Source organism: Macaca mulatta, chromosome 10 (assembly GCF_049350105.2).
Source record: "Macaca mulatta isolate MMU2019108-1 chromosome 10, T2T-MMU8v2.0, whole genome shotgun sequence".
NCBI lineage: Eukaryota > Metazoa > Chordata > Mammalia > Primates > Cercopithecidae > Macaca > Macaca mulatta.
Window position 1 is genome coordinate 87,353,745 of NC_133415.1, and position 24,608 is coordinate 87,378,352.

General features: G+C 47.1%; 1 protein-coding gene across 5 annotated transcripts in view; it reads right to left on the reverse strand.

Annotated features, from left to right (window-relative positions):
* The window catches only part of PIGU (phosphatidylinositol glycan anchor biosynthesis class U), a 109,468-nt gene that overhangs the window by 6,322 nt on the left and 78,538 nt on the right, over nt 1–24,608 (reverse strand). For 3 of the 5 annotated variants that reach the window (XM_077951532.1, XM_001104089.5, XM_077951535.1), the window contains 4 exons: nt 21,368–21,522; nt 18,368–18,511; nt 14,462–14,586; nt 8,013–8,155 (listed from right to left, as the gene is read on the reverse strand). In XM_077951532.1, the coding sequence (XP_077807658.1) occupies nt 8,013–8,155; nt 14,462–14,586; nt 18,368–18,511; nt 21,368–21,522 (567 nt within the window). Of the gene's footprint in view, nt 1–8,012; nt 8,156–14,461; nt 14,587–18,367; nt 18,512–18,787; nt 18,835–21,367; nt 21,523–24,608 lie in introns of all 5 variants that reach the window. The other 2 variants (XM_077951534.1, XM_028828342.2) reach the window with 2 other exon arrangements.

Consider the following 24,608-nt stretch of genomic DNA (forward strand, 5'->3'; position numbering starts at 1 on the left):
CAGCCTTGGCCACCACCAGGGCTGCAGATTCCTAGAGAAGCAGGTGCTACCACCCAGGCATGTCCTGGTTCCCCAGGCCTCCTGCTGCTGTTGGGGACCCTGACATTTGACAGCCAGCCCGCGCTGGGGAGGATGCATGTGGCCATCACAGTTGGCAAGGTGCAGCAGCCTCTGCCCACCTGCCTGGGATCCAGGAAGCTGGGAGGCAGAGGAGGCTGGCGGCCGACTGTGGAGCTGGACAGCGCTTTGGCATAACCTGGCAACCCACAGGCCAGAGCAGACATTATGTGGGAGGAAATGTTGGAGGAGAAAGCTCCACCCTCTAGCTCTGAAGATGCAAAGTAACAAGTGAAATCTCTGGACCTCAGTCTCAGGGGCTGCAAGGTCACAAGGTGAGACTGAGGATGGGGCTACAAGTAACTGTCCGTTACATGGCACTTTTCAATTCACAAAAACTTCCCCACATTCAGTCCTCACAACCACCTTCCCAGTTTGAGGAAAGTGAGGCCACCACCACCTCCCCCAGATTTCAGTGGCCTCCTCCCTGGTGCTCCGGATGCCAGGCTCTCACCTCTTACCTCTGCTCTTCCCAGCAGAGTGAGGTTTTCAGAGCAAGGAGCTGATCACATTTGTCCTCAGCTTAAAGCCAAAGGCGCAGTCTGGACCTCTGCATAAGAGGCCCTTGAAGGCCATGTGGTCTGACCACTGCTGTCTGAATTGGCCTCATTCCCTCTCAAGCGGTACAGCCCGTCCCACTGAGCTCTCAGCAGCACGGTGTTCTCCCTCGCTCCCTCCTTCCTCCTCCTCCTCCTCTCTCTCTCTCTCTCTCTTCCTCCTTCATCCCCACCCAGGTCTTGCTACCTAAAACCATAGAACCCAGTTAGATCCTACCCATCCCTCAGGATCCCACTTAGAGGCCACCTCCCCCAAGAAGCCTCCTTAACAGCCCAGCTGTGGGCTCCCAGCAGGTCAGGCTGCCCTGTCCTGCCCATGTCTTTTCCTTTCTCTCCACAGACTGAGGGCTCCTTGGAAGCACACCTCTGTCTCACTCACCCCTTGCAGAGTGCCTGGTGAATAGTAGGTACCTAATTAATATTTGCAAATAAATAAATCAGCTTCCCAGGAGTTATGGGATGTGCCTGAGGCCAGCAAGCCAGGACAGATAGGGCTGGAGTTGCTATAGAATGTGGGCTTCCAGAGCCCTGGCCGTCTGTGGCCTTTGTCCTGCTGTATGCAGCCTGGGCTCTTCCTGTCACTCTGGTTATGGGGAGGAGAAGAGGCTAGGAAGGGCCTGTGAGGGACAAGCTTGGGATGCTCAGCACTGGAGGGACAAAGGAATGAACTAAGACCTTGACAGAATGCCACTAGTTGGGAAAAGCGAAGTAAACACGCACATCTAGCTGGATGAGGACAAGGGCTCCAGCCTGGCCACAGTCACTGTACGTCAGGAGGAACGAGCCTTCCCACACACAGACCTGGGCTCTTGCACAGCCCAGGCCACACACAACCTGCCGGAAGAAACCTGAAGTGGGTCTTGAGCCATCCCCGAATGGGGACTACACACCACTCAGCCACTAATGACCCACCCAACACGTCTCCAAGCGTTTCCTCATAGGTCCCATTTCCCAGAATGACACACCAGGCCAACTGAGAGGCAACTCCAGGAGACAGGATTGTGGTTTCATCTGTGTTGCAGTGAACGGTGAGTCCCAGGCAGGAGGCAGCATGCAGGAGGTTGGTGTCAGACCTCGGGCTTCAGGCCTCACTCGAAACAGAAAGCAGAATGGCCAATGCAGGGCCAGCCCAGTATCTGAGGGTCTGCAGTACAGGGAGGGGTCAGGGCTGGCCCCTCATAGCAAACAGGCAGTGGCTTGAGGAGTAGAGTTCCAGATGATCCCGATCCTGCTTGGAAGGGTGGGTGGGTGGTTGGCTGGGTACGGCAGCTGACACCTGTAATCCTAGCACTTTGGGAGGCTGAGGCAGGAGTTTGGCTTGAGCTCAGGAGTTCGAGCTCATAACAACATAGCAAGACCCTATCTCTACCAAAAATTTAAAAAGTAGCCAAGTGTGGGGGTGTGCCTATAGTTCCAGCTACTTGGGAGGCTGAGGTGGGAGGATCTCTTGAGCCTAGGAGGTTGAGGCTGCAGTGAGCTGTGACTGTGCCACTGCACTCCAGCCTGGGCAACAGAGCAAGACCCTGTCTCAAAAAGAAAAAAAAATGAAGTAAAATTTAAAAAAATCTTTTTTTGAGACAGCATTTTAACTCCTGTCACCCAGGATGGAGTGCAGTGGTGTGATCTTGGCTCACTGCAACTTTTGCCTACCGGGCTCAAGCAGTTCTCCTACCTCAGCCTCCTGAGTGGCTGGGATTACAGGTAGCATGCCACTGCACCTGGCTAACTTTTGTATTTTTTGTAGAGATGGGGTTTTGCCACGTTGCCCAGGCTGGTCTCAAACTCCTGACCTCAAGCAATCTGCCGGCCTCAGCCTCCCAAATTGCTGGGATTATAGGCGTGAGCTACTGCAACCGGCCTACTAAAAAAAGGAAGGGCAGGCAGACGAGAAGTCTGTTTTGGATGTACACACAGGGCAGGAGTGGGGCTCTCAGGCCAGCTACCGGGATACAAGGGGAAGGGGGCTCTGGCTCTGACTCCCTAGGGATCCAGTAGACCAGCCACAGGCCCAAATCTAACCAAAACAGGGATTGGCACGGGGAGGTTAGGGTGTACAGAATTGTGTTAAAGCATTGGTCATAAGATGTCGTTTCTGATGCCAGCTCATTCCATTTGTCATCAATAATTACTCACTGAATATTCTTTTTGGTGCTAGGGATACAGCCATGAAGAAGACAGACCCAGGGCTCACCCTAATGGAACCCACAGTCTACTAAGAGGATCTGACAAACAAGACTGTGGATAAATACACCCCTTCACAGCTTTGTGAGTTTGGGTAAGCCTCTAACCCTTCCAAGCCTCAGTTTCCTCATTTGTATCATGAGATAATACTACTACTTCCTTCAAAGAGCTGTTAGGAAGAGTAAATTTCTTATTAAAAAAAAAAGGAAAACAACGTAAAGGGCTGTCAGTAGAGTAGTTATGTAAAGTGTGGTGAGTTCCCATATGCAAGACTCAAATAGGAGGTTCCTCTCTCACATATGAGCAAACATCACCAGGACATTTTACTAAAAGGGAGAAAAGTCCCACTTTCATCATCATGTCAATAATAAAACACACATACCCACACACAAATAAGCCTCTTTCTCCATGAGCCTGTGAGTTTATGTAAATGCACAGAGAATGCTTCCGAAGGCCATCTGAGCACGTGATCAGAAGATTATAGGGATCATGTGGGGCCAGCCCCTAGTAAGCTCTCCTGAAACAGGAGCCACCGTTTTTTATTTTTATATTTTATTTTTTTGAGACAGAGTCTCGCTCTGTCGCCCAGGCTAGAGTGCAGTGGCATGATCTCGGCTCACTGCGACCTCTACCTCCCAGGTTCAAGTGATTCTCCTACCTCAGCCTCCCGAATAGCTGAGATTATAGGTGTGTGCCACCACATCCAGCTAATTTTTGTATTTTTAATAGAGATGGGGTTTCACCATGTTAGCCAGGATGGTCTCGATCTCCTGACCTCATGATCCCAAAGTGCTGGGACTACAGGTGTGAGCCACTGTGCCTGGCCCCATGAGCCACTATTAATTATGATTTTAAGAAAAGATTTTCTTACGTTCTCTTTTTTAAACAGAATGAAGGTAAGTGTGACACTTTGCCCTCCTCTTTTAAAAAAGCTAAATTTAAACAAGTTCCTTTTCATTTATATGTAATCCTTGATTAGTATTTTCCATCTGCTGGTCACTGACTCACAAAACAAATGGGTTAAAAAAAAACTGCTTCCCTTGGTTCATGGACTGTTTCTCCAGGAATCTGTTCTGGGTATTTGAAGAGCATGTTGCTCTTGCTATTTCCCATGTCAACACACATGAGTAATGGCAACAGGACTCTCAACACCCTGGAAGCTGTGGGTCATCATCCCGGTTTTTGAGATAAGGAAACTGCAACCTAGAGAAGTTAAATCACTTTAGGAAGTGGGGAGGCCCTCAAGCAATCCACTGGTCTCAATTCCTCCTTCCTTCTCTCACACTCAGGCGCACCCCCCACCACGGATGGTTTACTGTTGTCATTTCCTGTTACTGACTCTGAGGAACAACCATAATTAGCAAATGCACCATGCCACAGGCAGAAAAATAATAGCTCCCAGGGTAAAGGATGGGGCCTTAGTCACTAGTTTACCTGCCGATATAACTAATAATCCACACATAATTTGTTCTGTAATAGGGTATGGCACTGAACAACTCAAACAGAGCAGGATTTAAAAAGCAATCCATAAGCCAAGATGTTCTCTATATTCAGCTCTTGATTTCAGCAATGATATCAAGGTTCTAGATACTTCCTTGAAATCTGTACTCATCTGGTTCCTAGAAGAGCTCTGCTCTGTCTTGCCCAAGGAGAAGAAAATGAGGCAGGTGAATACCAGCACCTTCCTAGCTCACAGCAGGATATGGAACTGATAACATGTCCCTAAATGCCATATGTCTCGATGGAAGACACAGAAGCAGGGGCTGAGCTTGGGCTGTGCATGACATGCAGGGCTGAGAAAGTGGGACAAGGGGACCTCATGAAGGGTCTCTATGAGGAGGTGACACTGGACTCTTAGTAAAATTCGAAATGTCTCATTTTGCACTCTGAGGCTGCCAATAGGTCCAAAGGCAAGGATGGCATAATTTTCATGAAGAGAGGCTCTCTTACCTCAGTCAGTGCTCTGGGACAAGGATATGCCTCGAGTGACTGCCTCAGTGAGCAAGTGGCCCCATCTGACGCATCCTGTTAGTGATCTGGCAGCAGCAGTAACAAAGTCCAAAGCCAGCAGCCCCAGGAAGTACTTGGACCCCCTGCTGGAAGGCCTATAGGTTGATACAGCCTGCCTGAAGGGCAACTTGGAAATACCTGCCAAAGGCGCAAAATGCATATGCCCCTTGACCCAGCAAATCCCACCACTTGGAATCTACAAAATACCAGCATGTGTGTACAACAATATGTGGAGGGATATGCAAGGCTCTTCCATTTTATTTATTTATTAGTTACTATTTATTATTTATTTATTATTACTATCTATTATTTATTACTATTGACCAGGCTGGTCTCAAACTCCTGACCTCAAGTGATCCTCCCATCTCAGCCTCCCAAAGTGCTGGGATTACAGGCATGAGCCACCACACCTGGCTGCAAGGCTCTTACATTTAAAGTGACAAAATAGGCCAGGTACAGTGGCTCACACCTGTAATCCCAGCACTTTGGGAGGTCAAGGCGGGCACATCACTTAAGGTCAGGAGTTCAAGACCAGCCTAGCCAATGTGGTGAAACTCCATCTCTACTCTCTACCAAAAATACAAAAATTAGACAGGCGTGGTAGTGCACGCCTATAATCCTGGCTACTTGGGAGGCTGAGGTGACAGAACTGCTTGAACCCGGGAGGTGGAGGTTGCAGTGAGCCGAGATCACGCCATTGCACTCCAGCCTGGGCGACAGAGTGAGACTCCATCTCAAAAAATAAATATATAAATAAAATAAAGTGCCAAAATAACCAAGGGCAACCTCAATGCCTGTCAGCAGGGCTGTACCTAGTCCAAACCATTGGATATTACAGAGCCATTAAAAAATTATCTCAAGACAAAATCATTAAGTGAAAAACAGCAAGCCAAAGAATGCTACTTAAAGGAGAATGCCATTTACCTACATAAACAAAAAAAACCACCTCTCTTTATGTATCTGTGTATATAGCTGTCTATAAATGCACAGAGGAAAGTCTGCAAAGACATACCAAACTGATCCCAATGGCCACGTCTGCAGAGGGGCAGAACATGATGGGGGCTCAGGCAGATCTTTTCTTTTCATTCCATAGTCTTTTTTTTTTTTTTTTTTTTTTTTTTTTTGGTAGAGATGGGGTCTTGCTATGTTGCCCAGGCTGTTCTTGAACTCCTGGCCTCAAGTAATCCTTCTACCTCAGTCTCTCAAAGAGCTGGGATTACATGCATGAGCCACCACACTCAGCCCATTCCATATTCTTCTATTTTGTTTGACTTCTTTCCCCCAGCAATAATGAATTCATGCATTACTTGGTGATTTAAAATACATTTTAAAAAGAGATTAAGAAAAAAAAAAGGTAAGAGATCATGCCAAGAGTCCAGCTGGTTTCTTTCAGCTATGAACACACTTGATCCACCTGCCTTTGGTTTCCATCCCTAACCCCAATCCCTCTTTCCAATAATTCAGTTTCTCCTGCCTTCAATGGCACCTGATCACTTGCAGACACCCCGCTGTGCTGCTTTAGAGTCCCTTCTCTCAGAAAGGCAGCCACAGAGATGAAAGCTGTTATCTGGCAAGCTCCATGGAGCCTGACAAGACTCATGACAAGACAACAGGCTGTGGACTATTTCTGTGGAGCTTGCCAACCTCCCTAGAGGCCCAGGGCAGGCCCAATGCCCTCCCATGCCAGTCACCACTGGGAGGTATGGAAAAGGAAGGAGATTCCAGAAAGGTAGGAGAGCCAGAGCAACCTTCTGGATTCCTTCAGGATATGCAGTTGAGCCCTGCAGAATTCTGCCTGCGTGGGTCAAAAGTAAGAGGGGCTGTGCATCTACCATCCCTAACTACAGTGTGAGAGGCAGAACAGGCCGTCCGGCTGGGCCCCACCCAGGCTACAGGGCCCTGCATCTCTCTTTCTTCTGTTCACGAACCAAGACAACTGGCTGGGCTGGACATTAATCCTCCAGAAATGTCCATGCAGGAAACACCATTCCCATCACTCACTGAGAAAGCCCTAACTCCTTTCTTTTCCCGCAGCTAACCTTGGAGGCAAGAATTACCCTGGGGATTATTCACTGGCATCATTAGTCTTTCCAGCCAGCCTGCTTCCCATCCAGGCTATTACACATAGGAAATGCCTGGCTGTGCCAATGGCAATTGAAATGGTAAATGGTACAAGTGATTCTCATAAGACTTCCACTACGACGCCAGAGCCTGACCTAAGAGAAGGCAGCACGTGGAGGAGGGAACTTCCAAGAAGGGTGGGTGAGTCCACCTGGAGTTTGCCAGACCCGCTGCCACAGAACCTCTGCAGAGCTTATTAAAAATATAAATTCCTGACTCTGTATTCCACATTGAATCAACATTTCTGGGAGTGGGATCAGAGAACTTGGCATTTTAAAACAATCAGAGTCATGTACGTGGGACGGTTGCAACACAATTGCAGGGTTTAAAGCCTGTTAACAGGGAATCTGTATTTTTAACAAGCCCCCTCTGAGGATTCTGATTGAGAATCCTGCTCTGTGGAACAGAGGGACAGGCTTCCCAGCTCAGGGAAGTACCTTGCTGGTACTCCTCAGCCTGTGACCGCAGCCTCCTCTCCACCGCTCCCAGCCACACAATTTATGCTCAACTCCTCAACAGCCAGACCGCCCCCCTCTCATCTGCCTGCCTTAGTTCCTGCTGTCCCGAGAGTCCATAGAGTCTCTCCTCCCCTTGCCTTGCCCTCTCCCCCTCACTCTGTGTACTCCCTATAGGTGCTGGAACCACAGGCACCATTACAGAAAGGGGTGCCTCAGAAATCAAGCCTTATGTGAATTTTGTTCTTGGCTCCTCCAATGACCTTTGACAAGAGATGACCTCTGCAAGCCTCTGTCCCTCATTTGTAAAGTAGGGATAACACGCCCTGTCTCCCAGGCTTGCTGAGAATTCAGCGTGGCTATGGCTCCGTGTGGTGCCCAGTACCTATCTGCCAGGTTCAGTCTTACACTGCTCTTACTTCCTCTCTAACTGGGAGCTACTTGAGGGGAGTTAACTGTCCCTCCTTCACATCTACACCCCCGGTATGCAGAATCCAAGGTCATGGTTGAATGCTTGAGGCTGCAAAATGAATTTCTGTCCCCAAGCTGACCCCCATGCTGTCCCTCTTACCTGCCCAACGTTGAAGGTCAGTGTGATGGCATAAAAGAAATTAGAGTTGGCACTTCCTGCATAAATCCAGAGGTGCCACAGGACAGGGAAGAGCAGGGAACAGACGATGATGATACAGGTGAGGACAAAGATGTTTCTCAGGACTGCAAAGACAGAGGGTCACAGTTAGCCTGACGCGCTCTCTCTGGCACCCTTTCCCTGCTGCAATGGCCGCCGGAATGGAGAGGCCCAGGGTGAGCCTCATGTAGCTCAAAGGCAGAGCACTGCCAGAGGTACTAGAGTGCCGGGAAGCAAACCCCAGACTCCCAAGTCAATGGCTCCCCATGCCCACAGCTGGTGGTAGCTCCTGGATTTGGATTATTTCCTCCCACTGTGGGCTTGGCTTGCTGAAGACCAGCTATAGTTAGAAATGCCATGAGTGCCTCAGGGTACCAAACAGGGCATTTCAGGAAGACATTCCCCTCACCTCCTAATCTTGGAGGGTCCAAGAGTATCCCTCTCCCCAAGCAGGGCGCCATCTGGCCATGTGGGATGAGGGGTGGGAACCCCAGCATGAACCGTGATGAACAGAGCCGCACTGTGGGTCTCCATGGTGCCACAGCCCTGGGTCTTAGGAACACGTTCTCCATTATCCTTAACTGGTGTCTTAGGACCCCTGCCTTGCTCTTCAAACATTCCCAACTCTCCCTTAGATGATAAAAGACCTCTTTTTGACACTGTCTCTCACTCCCTGCCCCTAAGGGAATACCGAATCCCACCAGGAAGAAAGCTCTCCCTGAAGTCTCAGGAAGGACCTGCTACTCAAGGGTGGTCCAGAGGCAGGCAGGCAGGCTGGCTGGCTTCAGCCAAATGGGAGCGTAGCATGGCAGCTGGGTACAGATCTTGGTTAAAATCCCGCTCTGCCATTTATTAGCAAGTTTCTCTAGACCTCAGCTTCCTCATCTGTAAAATGAGACTATATACCTAGTATGTACTCATAAAAATTAAAAATTAGGGTGGGCATGGTGGCTTATGCCTGTAACCCCAGCACTTTGGGAGGCTGAAGTAGGAAGATTGCTTGAGTCCAGGAGTTCGAAACCAGCCTGGGCAACATAGTGAGACCCCATCTCTAAAAAAAAATTTAAAAATTTAAAAATAAAAAATGTTTAAAAATAAAAATAAAATGGGGCTAAAATGCACACTTCATTTGGATTAAGCAAGATGACATGTGAAAAATGACACAGATATATCACTGGCTACATTAGTTTTCCATTGCTACTGTAGCAAATTCCCACAAACTTAGTGATCTAAATAATATTCTTTATTATTAAACAGTTCTGGAGGCCAGAAGTTCCAAAATAGGTCTCACAGGCTAAAATCTCTAGAGGAGAATCCCCTGCTTGCCTTCTCTAGTACCCAGAGGCCCCTGCATTCCTTGGCTCATGACCCCCTTCCAGCTTTCAAATCCAGCAATGGTAGATTGAGGCCTTCTCACATTATATCACTCAGACCTTCTCTTCTGCCTCCCTCTTCCATCTTTTTTTTTAATAGACTATTTGAGATGGGATCTCACTACATTGCCCAGGCTGGAGTGGAGTGGCTGGATCATATCTCATTGAAGCTTCGAATTCCTGGGCTCTAAGGATCCTCCTGTCTCAGCCTCCTGAGTAGCAGGGACTACAGGCGTGCACAAACATGCCCAGTAGACTTTATTTTTTAGGGCAGTTTTAGTTTCACAGCAAAATTGGGCAGAAAGTACAGAGCCTTCCCATATTCCCCCTGCCTCCACCTCTTCCACTTTGAGGGACACTTGTGATTACACTGGGGCCACATGGATTGTCCATGATAATCTCCCCTTCCAAGGTCTTAAAGTCCCTTTGCCATGTAAGGCGATGTATTCACAGGTTCTGGGGATTACAACGTGGACATCTTTGTGAGGGGAGGGCTACTACTCTGCTTACCGCACTGTACTTTTTCCCCCCGTTTCAACTCTCTAGGGGTTATCAGACAGCAGGATTGTCTATTACTTTTCTTTCTTTATACTTTAATCATATTTTTTAAAACTAATAAATATTATTTAAAATAATTAAAAGAATACCTTTTTGAAAAGAACTTAGCGCTGTGCCTGCTTCCCAGCAGACACTGAATGGAAGTTCCCTTCTCTCCTCTGATATTGACCTTCAGGAAATCCCTTCTCCCAAGTTAGAGTTTTGGAAGACTTACAGGGTGGAGAAACTCCCAAACATTTAGGCCACTTGTCTTAGTTGTACAACAACTTAGTAGAGATGCTATACTGGGGGCTCAGGCATTGGAAGGGGCCTGGATGATACAGATGATTCTCAACTCCTGCTACAAAACAAAGTCACGGCTGGGCACGGTGGCTCTCGCCTGTAATCCCAACACTTTGGGAGGCCGAGGTGGGTGGATTACCTGAGGTCAGGAATTCGAAACCAGCCTGGTTTGCCAGCCTGGCCACCAGACGTGGCAAACCCCCGTCTCTACTAAAAATACAAAAATTAGCCAGGCATGGTGGCAGGCGCCTATAATCCCAGCTACTCAGGAGGCTGAGGCACGAGGATCACTGGAACTGGAGAGGCAGAGGATGCAGTGAGCCGAGATTGCACCACCACACTCCAGCCTGAGCAACAGAGCAAGACTCTGTCTCAGAACAAACAAACAACAAACAAAACAAAATGAAATCACATGGGGAGCCCTCAGACTAAGTCAAAGTCTCTAGGGTGGGGTTCGGGCATCCATATGAGGTTTTAAAAGCTTCCCACGTAATTCCAACATGCAGTCGAGGCTGCGAACCACTGGATTACAGCTGCAGCCCCTTAACAGTCTGCAGCAGAGATGCCACTGAACTGTGTCAAAGGGAGAATAATCAGGACACGGTTGTTCACAGTTCTTTGTAAAGGTGAATGTTTTCAAGTTATAGTTCACTCTTTATTGAGAAATGATAGGTATCATTTTGTTGTCATTAAAAAGTCCTTTATTTTATAACATTGGGAAGAATGGCTGATAGTTGATTGTTTTAATGTCTTCAGCAAAATAAAAAGCTGGCAAGTCTGTCACCTGTGTTTACTGAAACATTAGTGGTCTGAGAAATCCCACAATTTGGACACTGGCCTGGAGGGCTTGCAAGATCCTCTTTTCTAATCTGAAGTTTCTGCAATTCTGGATCTTCAAAGATGAGATGTCAAAACCCTGACTCAAGCCTCCTGAGACCTCCCAGGAACAAGGAGTCTTGCAAAGGGACATTTTCACTGAGAATTACTATTATTATTAAACCATGTTACTACCTCAAGAAAGGAGAACAAATGCTTCCCACTCCTCTAACCCAACATCAATATGTACATTTCTCAGTGGTTCTTTCTGATCCCCTGGAAATTATTTTGCTGAAAAGAATATAGACTATTCCAAAAAATAAAATGCTTGCGGCCTGCCAGACCAGGTGGTTCTTGTTCTGTGCCTCCAGCCAGTGACACAGATTTCAGACAGGGTGACAGGAAGGAAACCAAGTGCAAAGAGACGAGAGAGGCTCACTGGCAGCCTCTGGGTGCTATCTCGAAGAGCTGCAAAGATACATTCCCATGCGGCTAGAGAACCGTCACTAGCATGCAGTTGGCTTCTGACCTGTGGTGACCTCTGCAGGAACGGGGAGCTGCTATTCACTCTTGCTGGCTGACAGGCCAGAAGATTAAAGCTATATATGCCAGAGCAGATAGAGCTGGAGACCTGGGGTACGGGACAGCTTGTTCCAGGCACCAGAAAGCGTCAGAGGTGACCAGGGCCTAACAAGGTGAAAGGGTCCACCTTCATCAGACTTGCGAGGCCAGATGGAATCAGGTGCCCCACCACATTCACAGGGTGGCTTATCCAATCTCTGGCACCATGACTGATGAACTGGAACTTCAGGCAAGCCACTTTCCCTTCTGAGCCTCAGGCATTCAGAAAGAAAATCTCACCTGAAAAATCCAGTCCCATGAGAAGGGGAATGGAGGGGATGGGGACTTCAAAGGCCATGGTGATATTCCCTTTCTTAAACGAGGTGCCAAAACACGTGGGAATATATTTTATCATGATTCTTTATATCTATCAACATTCTTTCATCACTATACAATAGTAATAAAAACAAAACAAACACACAAATCCAGCCCCTTGGTAACTGGCTCCTTCTGCTGGACTGTGCAGGCTGGCATGGGCTCTGCCAGCAGGCTGTTCCCTAACACCACAATTGTGCGTCTGTATGACTCATCCAAGCTCCAGAGAACCCAGTGTCTGGGGCCTACACTCAGGGAGGGGCCACATTCCTTTTCTCCTCTCTACTGTACAGGAAAACAGAAAGGTGAATGTGGGAGCACGCATGTTAGCACTGACAACTAATGTTTAAACGGGATTCCTAGCCACATTAAATATATTCAACATAGGCTTAAACACATCTCAACACATACATCCCACTCATAGGTCCCAAGGACCAGGGCTGATGCTGCTCCTGGCTAATGATTCACAGTTGTCAAGCCCCAAGCAGGTTCTCCAAGCACGTGTACTCCCTGCTGCAGGAGCAGTGAAGCAAAGGCAGACAGCTCCTGTTCTTTGCAGGATCTTCAGCCAACCTGAACCTGCAGACTGTGTGCCCAGCCGGCCAGCAAAAGCAACTATTAGATCATTCAGGTTTCTGGAAACCCCATCCTTCTTCTTTGTGCCTCCTTACCCCAGAGGGCATAAAATAGTTTATTCGAGTCTTGAAAAATATGTTTATTCTAATGACTCTGACTACCAAGCCCAAAGCTCCGATCACGGAACTATGTGAGAGACTCCCCTGCATAATTAATACCCACGATACTAACTGCAGTGCTATTTACAGATATTCCTTCTCAAACTTAACACACTCATGAAAGTTATTCTCTTTGATTGATGGAAAAATCAGAGGCTCAGAAAGGTTAAATGATGTGCCTGAGAACACGTGGGGCTCGTAATGGGAATGGCAGGATTCAGAGTCAAGTGAGTCCCCAGACTGCTCAGCAAATGGGAAGAAAGACAGTCACTGAGGGAGAGAATGTGCCCAGTGTGGGATGGGCAACCACAAAAATCCATTCTACATTCTTGAAATCCACTGTCACAAACTGAGGCGTGTCCACGTTTTGGTGGTCTCATGATTTGTCACTGGTCACTCTGCCCAGGGGCCCCAAGCTGACTCTCAACCTGCTAGACTGGGTGACTCTTGTCTGAGGAGAGACGATGTCACTGCAGAAGACACTGCTTCCTCCTCCCAGTCAGGCCAGATGGGTCATGGCCCCACCAGGCCATCACCTGCAGGAGCAGCCCTGGCTCAGCTGCCCACACCACTGTTTACCTTCACTCAGAGGCACACTCCTATAGGCAAGCTGCTTCCCACAGCTGGTCAGTTTCACTTCCTGGTTAACACCCAAAACAACAACAAAGACTCACTTCCTCTGAAGCCTGCACTCCCTAGTTCATTCTTGACACCTTGCTGGACACCCACAGCAGGAAGGAAAGTTCAACAGCTCCCTTCCATGCCTCATTTAGAGAATCAGGTGGTGCTGGGCCACTGACACCGCCTTTTTACTGGGGAGGTTTAAAACCCACTCCACAAATGTTTGCAAAGTCTTCTGTGTGTCACCTTCAGTCCTGAGTGCTGCAGATACAAAGTGAATGAGTTGTGATATCTACCCTGAGGGAGCCCCCAAACACTGAAAAGAACCCACGATAGGGGGTTAAGAGCACTGGGGGCCTAGGCAGCACAGACAGGTCACCACTAAGCCACCTCTGAGGAGGGGATGATTAGAGCTTAGAGGGGTTGTCACAGTGGGCAGGGAAGTCTAACATTGCCCCTCTGCCTTGTAGTAACCTTTGGGTGCAGCGCTGGGGAATGGTTCGAAGCCCAGGATATAGAGTTCTGCTGTCTAGTATGGTAGCCTAGCTACATGTGGTTTCTGAAATTTAAATTAAAAATTCAGGTTCTCAGGCATACAAGTGGCTGCCCTATTAAACTGCAGACAGAGGACATTTCCATCATCATAAAGCCCTGCTGGACAGCACTGGGTAGGGGTTCACAGATCTGGATTCCAATCCCAGCTCTTCTAATTAGAAGTCACATGACTTTGAATGACTGGCTCTATCTTTCTGTACCTCAGTTTTCTCATCTGCAAAATGTGGATACTTACCTCAAAGACTGGTGTGAAGATCAAATGAGCTAATTAATGCATGTAACACTGTGAGAGCCCCAGTGGCCAGGTACACAGTAAGTGCTCAATAAATGGCAATTATTTTTATCATCACAAGTCCGCAGCACCTAGAAGCAGATACTGTGCCTCATGCCTCTGCTCCTCTCCTAGTACTGCCAGCACCACAGGTGCCTGGTAAATGCCTATGAATTCCTTTTCCCTGCAGCAGTCTCACCCAGGCCCAGGCTGACACAAATCTCTGGCAGAGGCGGGAGTACTCACATCTGTAGAGATGGTTCCACACGGGGAAGAAGGCCATGTAGAGCGCCACATCCCCCACTGTTGGGTAGGACTTAAAGATGGCGATGATAGCGATCTGGATAAACATGAAGAAGATGGGGTGCTCCCTGGGGCAGGGCAAGGGAAACAGAGAGAGAGGTAAGTCAGGGACCTACCCTAGAGACTCCTGACTCCATCCTTTGAACCAAAAATAATCCTCAGGGGACTTCAGGAAGGGGCTAGCTCTGCTATCCACAAGACATGGGCCAGGCCCCAGCAGCAGAGCAGAAAACTACAGGGACCTAGAAATACCCAGAGATGGTGAGAAGGGCCTGGCAACCACTAGGGAAACAGCCCACAGAGACATTTCCCATCAACAGCCCCCCTCTGCCTCTACCAGCTCTGGGCCTTCCCCCAGGAGCCACGGAGGAAGAAAACAAATGAAGTCAGCATTCTTTATGACTGGGCTTAAATGACTGCTTGGCAGGGTAATTAGGCAGCCTCCCTTGCCAGAGGCCCCTCTGACAACTGGACGCAAGGCAGGAAGTGCCTCCTTGCTGATGCCTTTTTTCTCTGACAACATGGTCAGCAGGGTCTACAGACCCACAGTGCAATGAACTTCTTTCCAGGAAGAGAACTGAGAACTGCAGAGAGCTTTTCAGTTCTTAAGGGCTGGGACTATTCTTGTTAACTTAAACTAATAGCAGTTTCAATTATTATTTTAACCTAATAATAAGTGATAGCAATGGGTATCCTCTCCTGAACTCCCTCTGTGTGAGGTCCTTTTCCTGCATCCTCTTACATGATCCTCACCATACCTCAACTGCCCCTCAAGGCAGGCAATCCTGGGCCGGGTGCAGTGACTCACATCTGTAATCCCAGCGCTTCGGGAGGCCTAGGAGGCTGAGGCGGGAGGATGGCTTGAGCCCAGGAGTTTGAGACCAGCCTAGGCAACATAGTGAAACCCCATCTCTACAAAAAATTAAAAAATTAGCCGGGTGCGGTGGCGCATGGCTGTAATCTCAGCTATTCAGGAGGCTGAGGTGGATTGCTGGCACCAGGAGGTTGAGGCTGCAGTGAGCCGTGATCAACCACTGCACTCCAGCCTGGATGACAGAATGTGAGACCTTATCTTAAAAAGAAAAAAAAAGTACGCAATCCTCTCACCTGTACTTCACAGATGAGGAAACAGATTCAGAGAAGTGCATTGACTGAGTAGGTTAGTAAGTGATGGAGTTGTCTGTCTCCAGAGCTCTTAATCACGCCCAATACTGTTCTCTTGAGTGCTGATCACACTCTGAAGCTCTGGTCAGGAGAGGATGGGGGGACAGAGCTCAATCTCAGTGCCCCTCCGAGAGCTGACCAAGTGCTAAAGGGAAGCCAACAGGAAGAGGCTGGATCTATACCCTCCTCTGCTACGCTTCAACCACATGCGTGTGGCCTACTTCTGCACAGTACCTGGATGCCTAGCCCATGAAGTTTTCTTCAGAGATTAATGACCTTTTTGTCTTGCAGGTCAAAGGTCAGGGTGACTCAATGGGTGTGAATCTGAATCTGAGATGTGCAGACAAACATGTCCACACCCAGAACACTCCAGGGCTGCTGTGCAGCAAATGCCTCAGAAACGCAGCTTGGCAAAGGTGTGCAGCCCTGTAGCCTCTAACAAGCGTCCAGCTATACAGCTCAGTGTGAACATCTTCCTAAACACAATCCAAATCACTGGCTTCGGGCTTTTCAGGTAGCTGGTAACAACGGCAACATTTCTATGAAAAGGCCGGTGAAAACACAATGACAAAAAAACAGACTAGAGCCACCTGCAGCACTGCACAGGGACTCAGGTGGCCTGAAGGGCCCTGTTCCTGCAAAGCTGACACTGGAAACAAATCTTGCAGGGGGCAGGAGAGCTTAGGTGGAGCTTCATACCCAGGCAGAAGAGGAGACAGCAGGGAGAGCAGGTCTCTTCATATTTTCTGTCCCCACAACTGTGGGCCTGGCTCAGGTCATAAAATGGTGACATTATTGCCTACCCAGGAGCAATGTGTGGCCTTGCATGCAGACAATAAAAGCTGCCAGAAAGCTGGCTGCACGGCCAGTGAGGAAAGGTGCCCTGGGCTCTCTGCTGCTCTTCACCCAGTGGCTGGGCCTAACCAGAACAAGGACAGGGAAGGTGGACCACAGACAGCTGGAGAGCTCAGCCGGGCAAGGCTGCCAGAGTTCCGGAGCCTGCCAGGCCATGGAAGGAGGGTGTTCTGTCAGATGCCAGGCCAAGGCTGTGTCATGGGAAGGAAGCATCAGCGTTTGAGGTTTTACAGAATGAGAACCATGTGCACTGGTGCACAGACCATGGAGAATGGCAGCAAGGTTAGGACAGAGAACTCGAGCTCTTGAAATCTAAATCAAACTCTCTTTCAGGTTCCCTGGACCATCTAGGCGTATCTGTAGCTGTCTGTGCCTGTTTTCCCTTTTCTGAAGCTAGGATAATAGAACCATTTCCGGAGGCTACTACAAGCAATCTCTCAGGAGCTTGGCATGGTGCAGGGGGATAAGCATAGATTCTGGAGCCAGACAAACCTGAGTCTGAATCCCAGTTCCACTGCTTACTAGCCGCGTGACTCTGGGAAAATCATCCCACCTCTCTGAGCATCAATTTCCTCAACTATAAACTAAGAGTGATAAGAATCTAACGCCTACCTCCAGGAGTTGCTAGGTTAGGTATGATTATGTTTCAGAGGGTCTAGAAAGGTGCCTGGCACGGAGCAGGCCTAACATCTGTCAGCTCTCTTAGACTGCAGAAGAGAACTCCACAAACCTTTTGGAGGGAAACAGATCAGGAGATTAAACAGTTGCAGGTGGCCAGCCTCCCACTTAGACCATCCAGAGTCCCTGTGGACAACCTGTCACCAGGCTGTTGATGGAGACATCCCATCAGATACACTTTTTCCAAACACACTCCCCTCCACAACCCCTGTTTTTTTTTTTTTTTTGAGACATGCACTTCTGCCTGTCATCCAGGTGTAAGTGCAGTGGCACAAGCAGCTCACTGAAGACTCAAACTCCTGGGCTCAAGTAATCCTCCTGCCTCAGCCTCCCAAGCAGCTGGGACTACAGGGGCACACCACTACACCTGGCTAATTTTGTTGTTGTTGTTGTTGTTGTTGAGACGGAGTCTTGCTCTGTTGCCCAGGCTGGAGTGCAGTGGCACAATCTCGGCTCACTGCGACCTCTGTCTCCTGGGTTCAAGCAATTCTCCTGTCTCAGCTTCCCAAGTAGCTGGGACTATAGGTACCTGCCACTACACCCGGCAAATTTTTGTATTTTTAGTAGAGATGGGGTTTCACCATATTGGTCAGGCTGGTCTTGAATGCCTGACCTCAGGTGATCCACCCGCCTTGGCCTCCCAAAGTGCTGGGATTACATGCGTGAGCCACTGCACCCAGTCTGCCACCTGGCTAATTTAAAAATTTTTTTAGATATAGGATCTTGCTATGTTGTCCAGGCTGGTCTCAAACTCCTGGCCTCAAGTGACCCTCCTGGCTCAGCCTCCTGAAGTACTGGGATTACAGGTGTGAACCACAATGCCTGGCTACCGCCTGGCTCTAGTCCAAAACAGTGAGTAGGCTCAGCAGCAATGTGGGCTTAGCAGCAATGCGGGCTTGAGCACCTCAGAGTGAGGCCAGGGAAAATGCTGGGGCTCCAAAGCCCACACTGCAGCCTGCACCCGTGTGACTGACTCTATTGCCTGCTATAGCGCTGGCAACTGCGGCAACTGAAGGCAGTTTCCTTAGGTGAGATGCTCTAAACCTGACAGCAGGTGTTCCACATTTGAAGGCCACCCCCAAGGCTACTAGGGGCAGGGGCTTCTCGGACAGCTCTGTGGACACAGCAGCAACAGGTCCAGCCACCACTTACTTTAGCTTTATGGCTAAGGGGATGGTGTAGAAGAAGACGTTGATCTGAAACACACATACAAAGAAGAGGCTGAAGTGCTCAAACATCTCTGCAAAGAAGTACCAGAAAAGACCAATGTTTGGAGTGAGATCTGGAACAGAAAGTCTGGAATTAAGAAAACAAAGGGAGAGAAAAAAGACAAAAGTTATAAATTGTCTGCTTTGACCTTGATTTCTCCTGAAATCCTTGGTCACTGCTGGGCAGCCAAGGATGACTTTCTCCCTAGAGAGATCAGGATGGGAAGGGTTCTCCTCGTACTCTGGATACAGGTAATTAACAAAAACGAGCAGAGACATATAATGATAACCCATAACAAATATTAGCTAAGCCAAACAAATCTGAAATGAGGCAGGGATTCATCCTAGGAATAAAGAAACTCACCCCTCTTTTACTGCGCAAGACAGTTTAAAATCAGGAGATACCCAGCACTGAAACAAAGGAGGAATGAGTTTTAAAACACAGTATCTATTTTGGGCATTCTGAAGACCTGCCTAGAGGACCACGCTCAAAGATCCAGCTCCTCCCCATTCTTACTCCGCACCCCACAGCAGGAGCCAGAAAACTGAGTGCCTGAGACCGCCGTGAGACTTCTAGGGGCTTTAGGAACAATCGGTGGGTTCTGGCTAAGATCCCGGGGTCCCAGTCTTAACTGAGAAATTAAAGTTTAACTGGAAAACTTTTTGTCCAGTTAAATCAGACAAATATTTTACTGCAATTCTGGCTCTTCTAAAGTTTACATTTTTGATTTAAAAAAATATGAAGTTGAAACCGATCTCAATACACAATTTAAAAAAGACAACAAATAGGGCACACAGAGGGAGAGACGGGCGATGGCTCTTGGTCAGATTTCCCTGACTGAGGCCTCCGCCCAGGTTAAGTTTTTCCTGTTGCTGTAACTATACCTCCTTTTCCGTGAAATGAGGTAAAGAACGCTCCGTGGCCAGCAGAAAGAACTCTTCACCTGGCATCGCAACTCCTATCTAAGGCAGAGCATGAAGAGCTGGAGTTACCAAGTCATGGTTATGCTCAGCCAGGATTCAACACAAACAAGCAGTCCAGAATCCCAAATGGGAGTTCTGCCGCTCCAGATCCCTTCCCCACCTGCACAGGTTTAAGAGTCTGTCACCCATTGGGCTGTGAGCTCCTCAAAGCTTAGGAGCAACCAAGTCTTCGACACCCACGCAGAGCCTGGCACACACAGGGCATTCGGAAATGTTTATAGAATTCATGAATACACACTCAGGCAAGCCTGCAATACTCAAGCCCATGTGAGTTTTCTCTCAAGGTTTGACGTGTGGCAGGTGGCATTATTTTGAAACCGTCAGAGGCCCTCTTGCAGTAGAGGAACACACCCATTTCTGTTTGGAATTGAGCCCAAACCTCCCAGTTAGAGGCTGGTATTTGCTTTAGATGTTCCCAGGGAGTGCTCTTTAACACTTAAGCTGGAGGTTGCAAATTTTTTTGTGTGTGAAAAATCAGACCTTGGCGACGACCTTGAGCAGCAGGACGTAAATAATTCCCACAAGCTTAGCGTTCCAATAATGGAACACTAGGCATACTGGGTTAATCCCACTGTATCAAAGGTGTGCTTTGGAGTACAGGTTCTCAAAGTGTGTTCCCTAAACCAGCAGGCCAACAGCATCAGCATCACCTGGAAACTGGAAAAATGCAAATTCTTGATCCCTCCCCAACATCTACTTAATCAGAACCTCTGAGGGTCGGCCCAGCAATCTGGGTTTTAACAAGTCCTGCAGGTGATTCTGATGCACCTTAAGGTTTGAGAACCGCTGCTATTTAATACAAAGGCTTCCTGTGGTCACTCACCCCGAGTCCAGCTAGAGCTATGAAAACCAAATTAGCTTCCAGAGTTTTGTGGGGCGGTTTTACCTGACGATATATAGTTGTACTAATTTACGGGTGATTTTACGTGATATTATGATTTCTGAATACAATGTAGAATAATTAAATCTAGCTAGTTAACATTTCTATCACCTCAAATATTAAACATTGTGGTGGGAACAATTGAAATTTACTCTCAGCAATTTTGGTATGTACAATACTGTATTATTAACTATATTCACCATGCTGTGGTAGAACTCAAGAAAAGAAAAAAAAAACATATTCCTCCTGAGATTTTGTACCCCTTTGACTATTATCTCCCCATTCTCCCACCCCCGGCATCTGTAACCACCCTTCTACTCTCTGCTTCTATGAGTGTAATTGTTTTAGAGTCCACATATAAGTGAGAACACATGTGGTACTTCTCTTTCTGTGCCTAGCTCATTCCACTTAGCATAATATTCTCCAATTCCATCCCTACTACTGTCATAAATGACAGAATTTCCTTTTTAAAGACTGAATAGTATTCCCCTGTGTATATATACCAAATTTTCTTTATCCATTTGTTTGTTGATGGACATTTAGATTGATTCCATAACTTGGCTATTATTAATAATGCTGCAATGAACATGGGAGTACAGACAAGTCTTCAACAAACTGATTTCAAAAATTTTGAGTTGCCTGTAATCCCAGCACTTTGGGAGGCTAAGGCAGGTGGATCATTGAGACCAGTCTGGCTAACATGGTGAAACCCTGTCTGTACTAAAAATACAAAAATTAGCCGAGCGTGGTGGTGCATGCCTGTAGTCCCAGCTACTCGGGGAGCTGAGGCAGAAGAATCACTTGAAACCAGGAAGTAGAGGCTGCAGGGAGCAGAGATGGCCCCACTGTACTCCAGCCTGGGCGACAGAGTGACACCCTGTCTCAAAAAAAAGAAAAAAAATCCTTTAAGTAGCCAGAAGTGGGACTGCTGGATCAAATGGTAATTCTATTTTTAGTTGTTTGAGGAATGCTGATACAGTTTTCCATAATAGCTGTACTAATTTACATTCCCGACAATGGTATACAAGGGTTCCCTTTTCCCCACAGCTTCTAGAATTTTCTAATGTGGTCATTACTTACATAAAGCCATAGACTGCGGGGATGAAATCCCAAGAGCTGAGAAGGAAGAAGGAGAGGCAAACGATTACCACTAGGCTTCCCACATACATCATGGCATACTCCCAAGAAAAGATCCAGAAGGCCTTGCTCTTCATTTTCACAGGTATGTACTGCCGCTAGGAGAGAAGGCAAAGTGATATAAACTTAGGGATATAAACAACAGAGGGCAGCTATTAGCTTATACTTAAAGATCCCTCCTGCAAAACCATGCTATGATACACAGGTTTATAATTTTTCTTTGGTCTTTAATTAAATAAGAAGGATGTAAGTGTTAAAAAAGGTATTATGGGTGCATCCTCTGATATCAGACCTAGTAACACCATTTCTAGGTATGTATCCTGGAGCCACGTTGCAGAAGATACAAATGGAGGAATATTCATTCCACCATTGTTTGGAACACTAAAAAAAATCCTTCAATAGAGAAACAAATAAATTGTGGTATATTGACACATGGTATACTATTTGCAAGGTTAAATGAATACATTGTATCTATAAATGTCAACATGACTAGATCTAAAAGATATGGTTAGTTATAATAGAAAATTGCTAAACAAGCCATATTATATGAAAATACTTATGTGTTCTGAGATTATACCAAATAATACTATTATTTACACACACGCACACACACACCCCTGTAAAAGTTTCATAAAACATAGATTAGAAGGACATACACTAAAGTGGTGATAGCATTAGCCTCCTGGGAAGGAGAGAGGAAAATATAATTGGAACCTAAGAAACTTCATATAACCTGGCATTCATATGCAAAGTGAAAATAAATAAACAAGTAAAAAAGACTTAAAAAGAACCCCAAATTTAGGTTAAAAAAAACAAAAAAACTTCAACTTTATCTGCTTTTTTTTTTTTTGGAGACAGAGTCTCGCTCTGTTGCCAAGGTGGAGTACAGTGGCATGATCTCAGCTCACTGCAACCTCCGCCTCCAGGTTCAAGCGATTCTCCTGCCTTAGCCTCCCGAGAAGCTGGGACTACAGGTGCGCGCCACCATGCCCAGTTAATTTTTGTATTTTTAGTAGAGACGAGGTTTCAACATGTTGGCCAGGATGGTCTCCATCTCTTGACCTCGTGATCCGCCCACCTTAGCCTCCCAAAGTGCTGGGATTACAGGCGTGAGCCACTGCACCTAGCCTTTTTTTTTTGAGATGGAGTTTTGCTCTTGTTGCCCTGGCTGGAATGCAACGGTGCGATCTTGGCTCACTGCAGCCTCCACCTCCCAGGTTCAAGTGATTCTCCTGCCTCAGCCTCCCGAGTAGCTGGGACTACAGGCACCCACCACCACACCCAGCTAATTTTTGTAGTTTTAGTAGAGATGGAGTTTTACCATATTGGCCAGGCTGGTCTCGAACTCCTGAACTCAGGTCATCTACCTGCCTTGGCCTCCCAAAGTGTTGGGATTACAGGCATGGGCTACTGCGCCTGGCCTCACATACTTTATTAAGTATGACAACAGCAAATACGAAACAATATAGCAAAAATCTTAGTATCTGTTTAGTTTGGGCAGTAGACATATGGCTATTTTTATACATTTTCTATATTTTTCCATTTTTCCTCTCTTAAAAATGTTTTCCTCAAAAAAAAAAAAAAAGGATGCTGGGGGAAGAGAAATAATTCAGGACTTGTCATAAGAAAAAGGAAAATAAGAATTACCAAAAAACAAAAAAAACACCCCAGTATGTGAGACAACAGAAATGAATTTAAACAAATCACAATCAATTCAAATGAAAAATCCGTATAACTAAAAATCATGTTATCAGGGACTGGGCACGGTGGCTCATACCTGTAACCCCAGCACTTTGGGAGGCCGAGGTGGGAAGATCACCTGAAGCCAGGAGCTCAAGACCAGTCTGGCCAACATATCAAAACCCCGTCTCTAATGAAAGTACAAAAATTAGCTGGGTGTGGTGGTGTCCGCCTGTAGTCCCAGCTACTCAGGAGACTAAGGCATGAGAATCGCTTGAACCCAGGATGCAGAGGCTGTAGTGAGCCAAGATCGCACCACTGCACTCCAGCCTGGACAACAGGACAACAAGCGAGACTCTGTCTCTAAAATAAAATTAAATTAAAAAATCATGTTGTTAGGAAAAAAATCAGTTATGCAGCTACATGCTATTTACAAGAGCTATACCTTAAAATATAAGACATAGAGGCCGGGTACGGTGGCTCACGCCTGTAATCCCAGCACTTTAGGAGGCTGAGGTAGGCGGATCATAAGGTCAGATCAAGACCATCCTGGCTAACACGGTGAAACCCCGTCTCTACTAAAAATACAAAAATTAGCTGGGTGTGGTGGCGGGCGCCTGTAGTCCCAGCTACTCAGGAGACTGAGGCAGAAGAATGGCGTGAACCCAGGAGGTGGAGCCTGCAGTGAGCCGAGATCGTGCCACTGCACCTCAGCCTGGGCGACAGAGCGAGACTCTGTCTCCAAAAAAAGAGAAAAAGAGAGGGGGGGAAAAAAATAAAGTATTGCAGAGATAAAAATAGTCCAATAACAATAAAAGGTTCCATTCACTGGAAAAATATAACAGTTCTAAATCTGGGCCGGGCGCGGTGGCTCAAGCCTGCAATCCCAGCACTTTGGGAGGCCAAGACGGGCGGATCCCGAGGTCAGAAGATCGAGACCATCCTGGCTAACACGGGGAAACCCCGTCTCTACTAAAAAATACAAAAAACTAGCCGGGCGAGGTGGCGGGCACCTGTAGTCCCAGCTACTCGGGAGGCTGAGGCAGGAGAATGGCGTGAACCCGGGAGTCGGAGGTTGCAGTGAGCTGAGATCTGGCCACTGCACTCCAGCCTGGGCGACAGAGCGAGACTCCGTCTCAAAAAAATAAAATAAAAATAAAAATAAATAAATAACAGTTCTAAATTTGAATGTAACAGTCTCAAAATATATAAAACAAAAGTGGATTAAGCTACAAAGGAAAAATAAACAAATCCATCATCAATGCATAACTGATAGATCAAGCAGACAAATCAGTAATCAAGTAAAAAAAATGAAGCACATTTCATAAGTTTAATCTCATAAGATCTTATAAATCATACTTATATAGAATAGGGCACCTAATAACTAAGTAATTCACATTCATTTCCAGCATTTTGGGGGTATTGATAAAAACATCACATACTTAAATCAGGCCATAAACCCATATTGACTTCAAGGAATCTTTATCATACAGACTCCAATCTC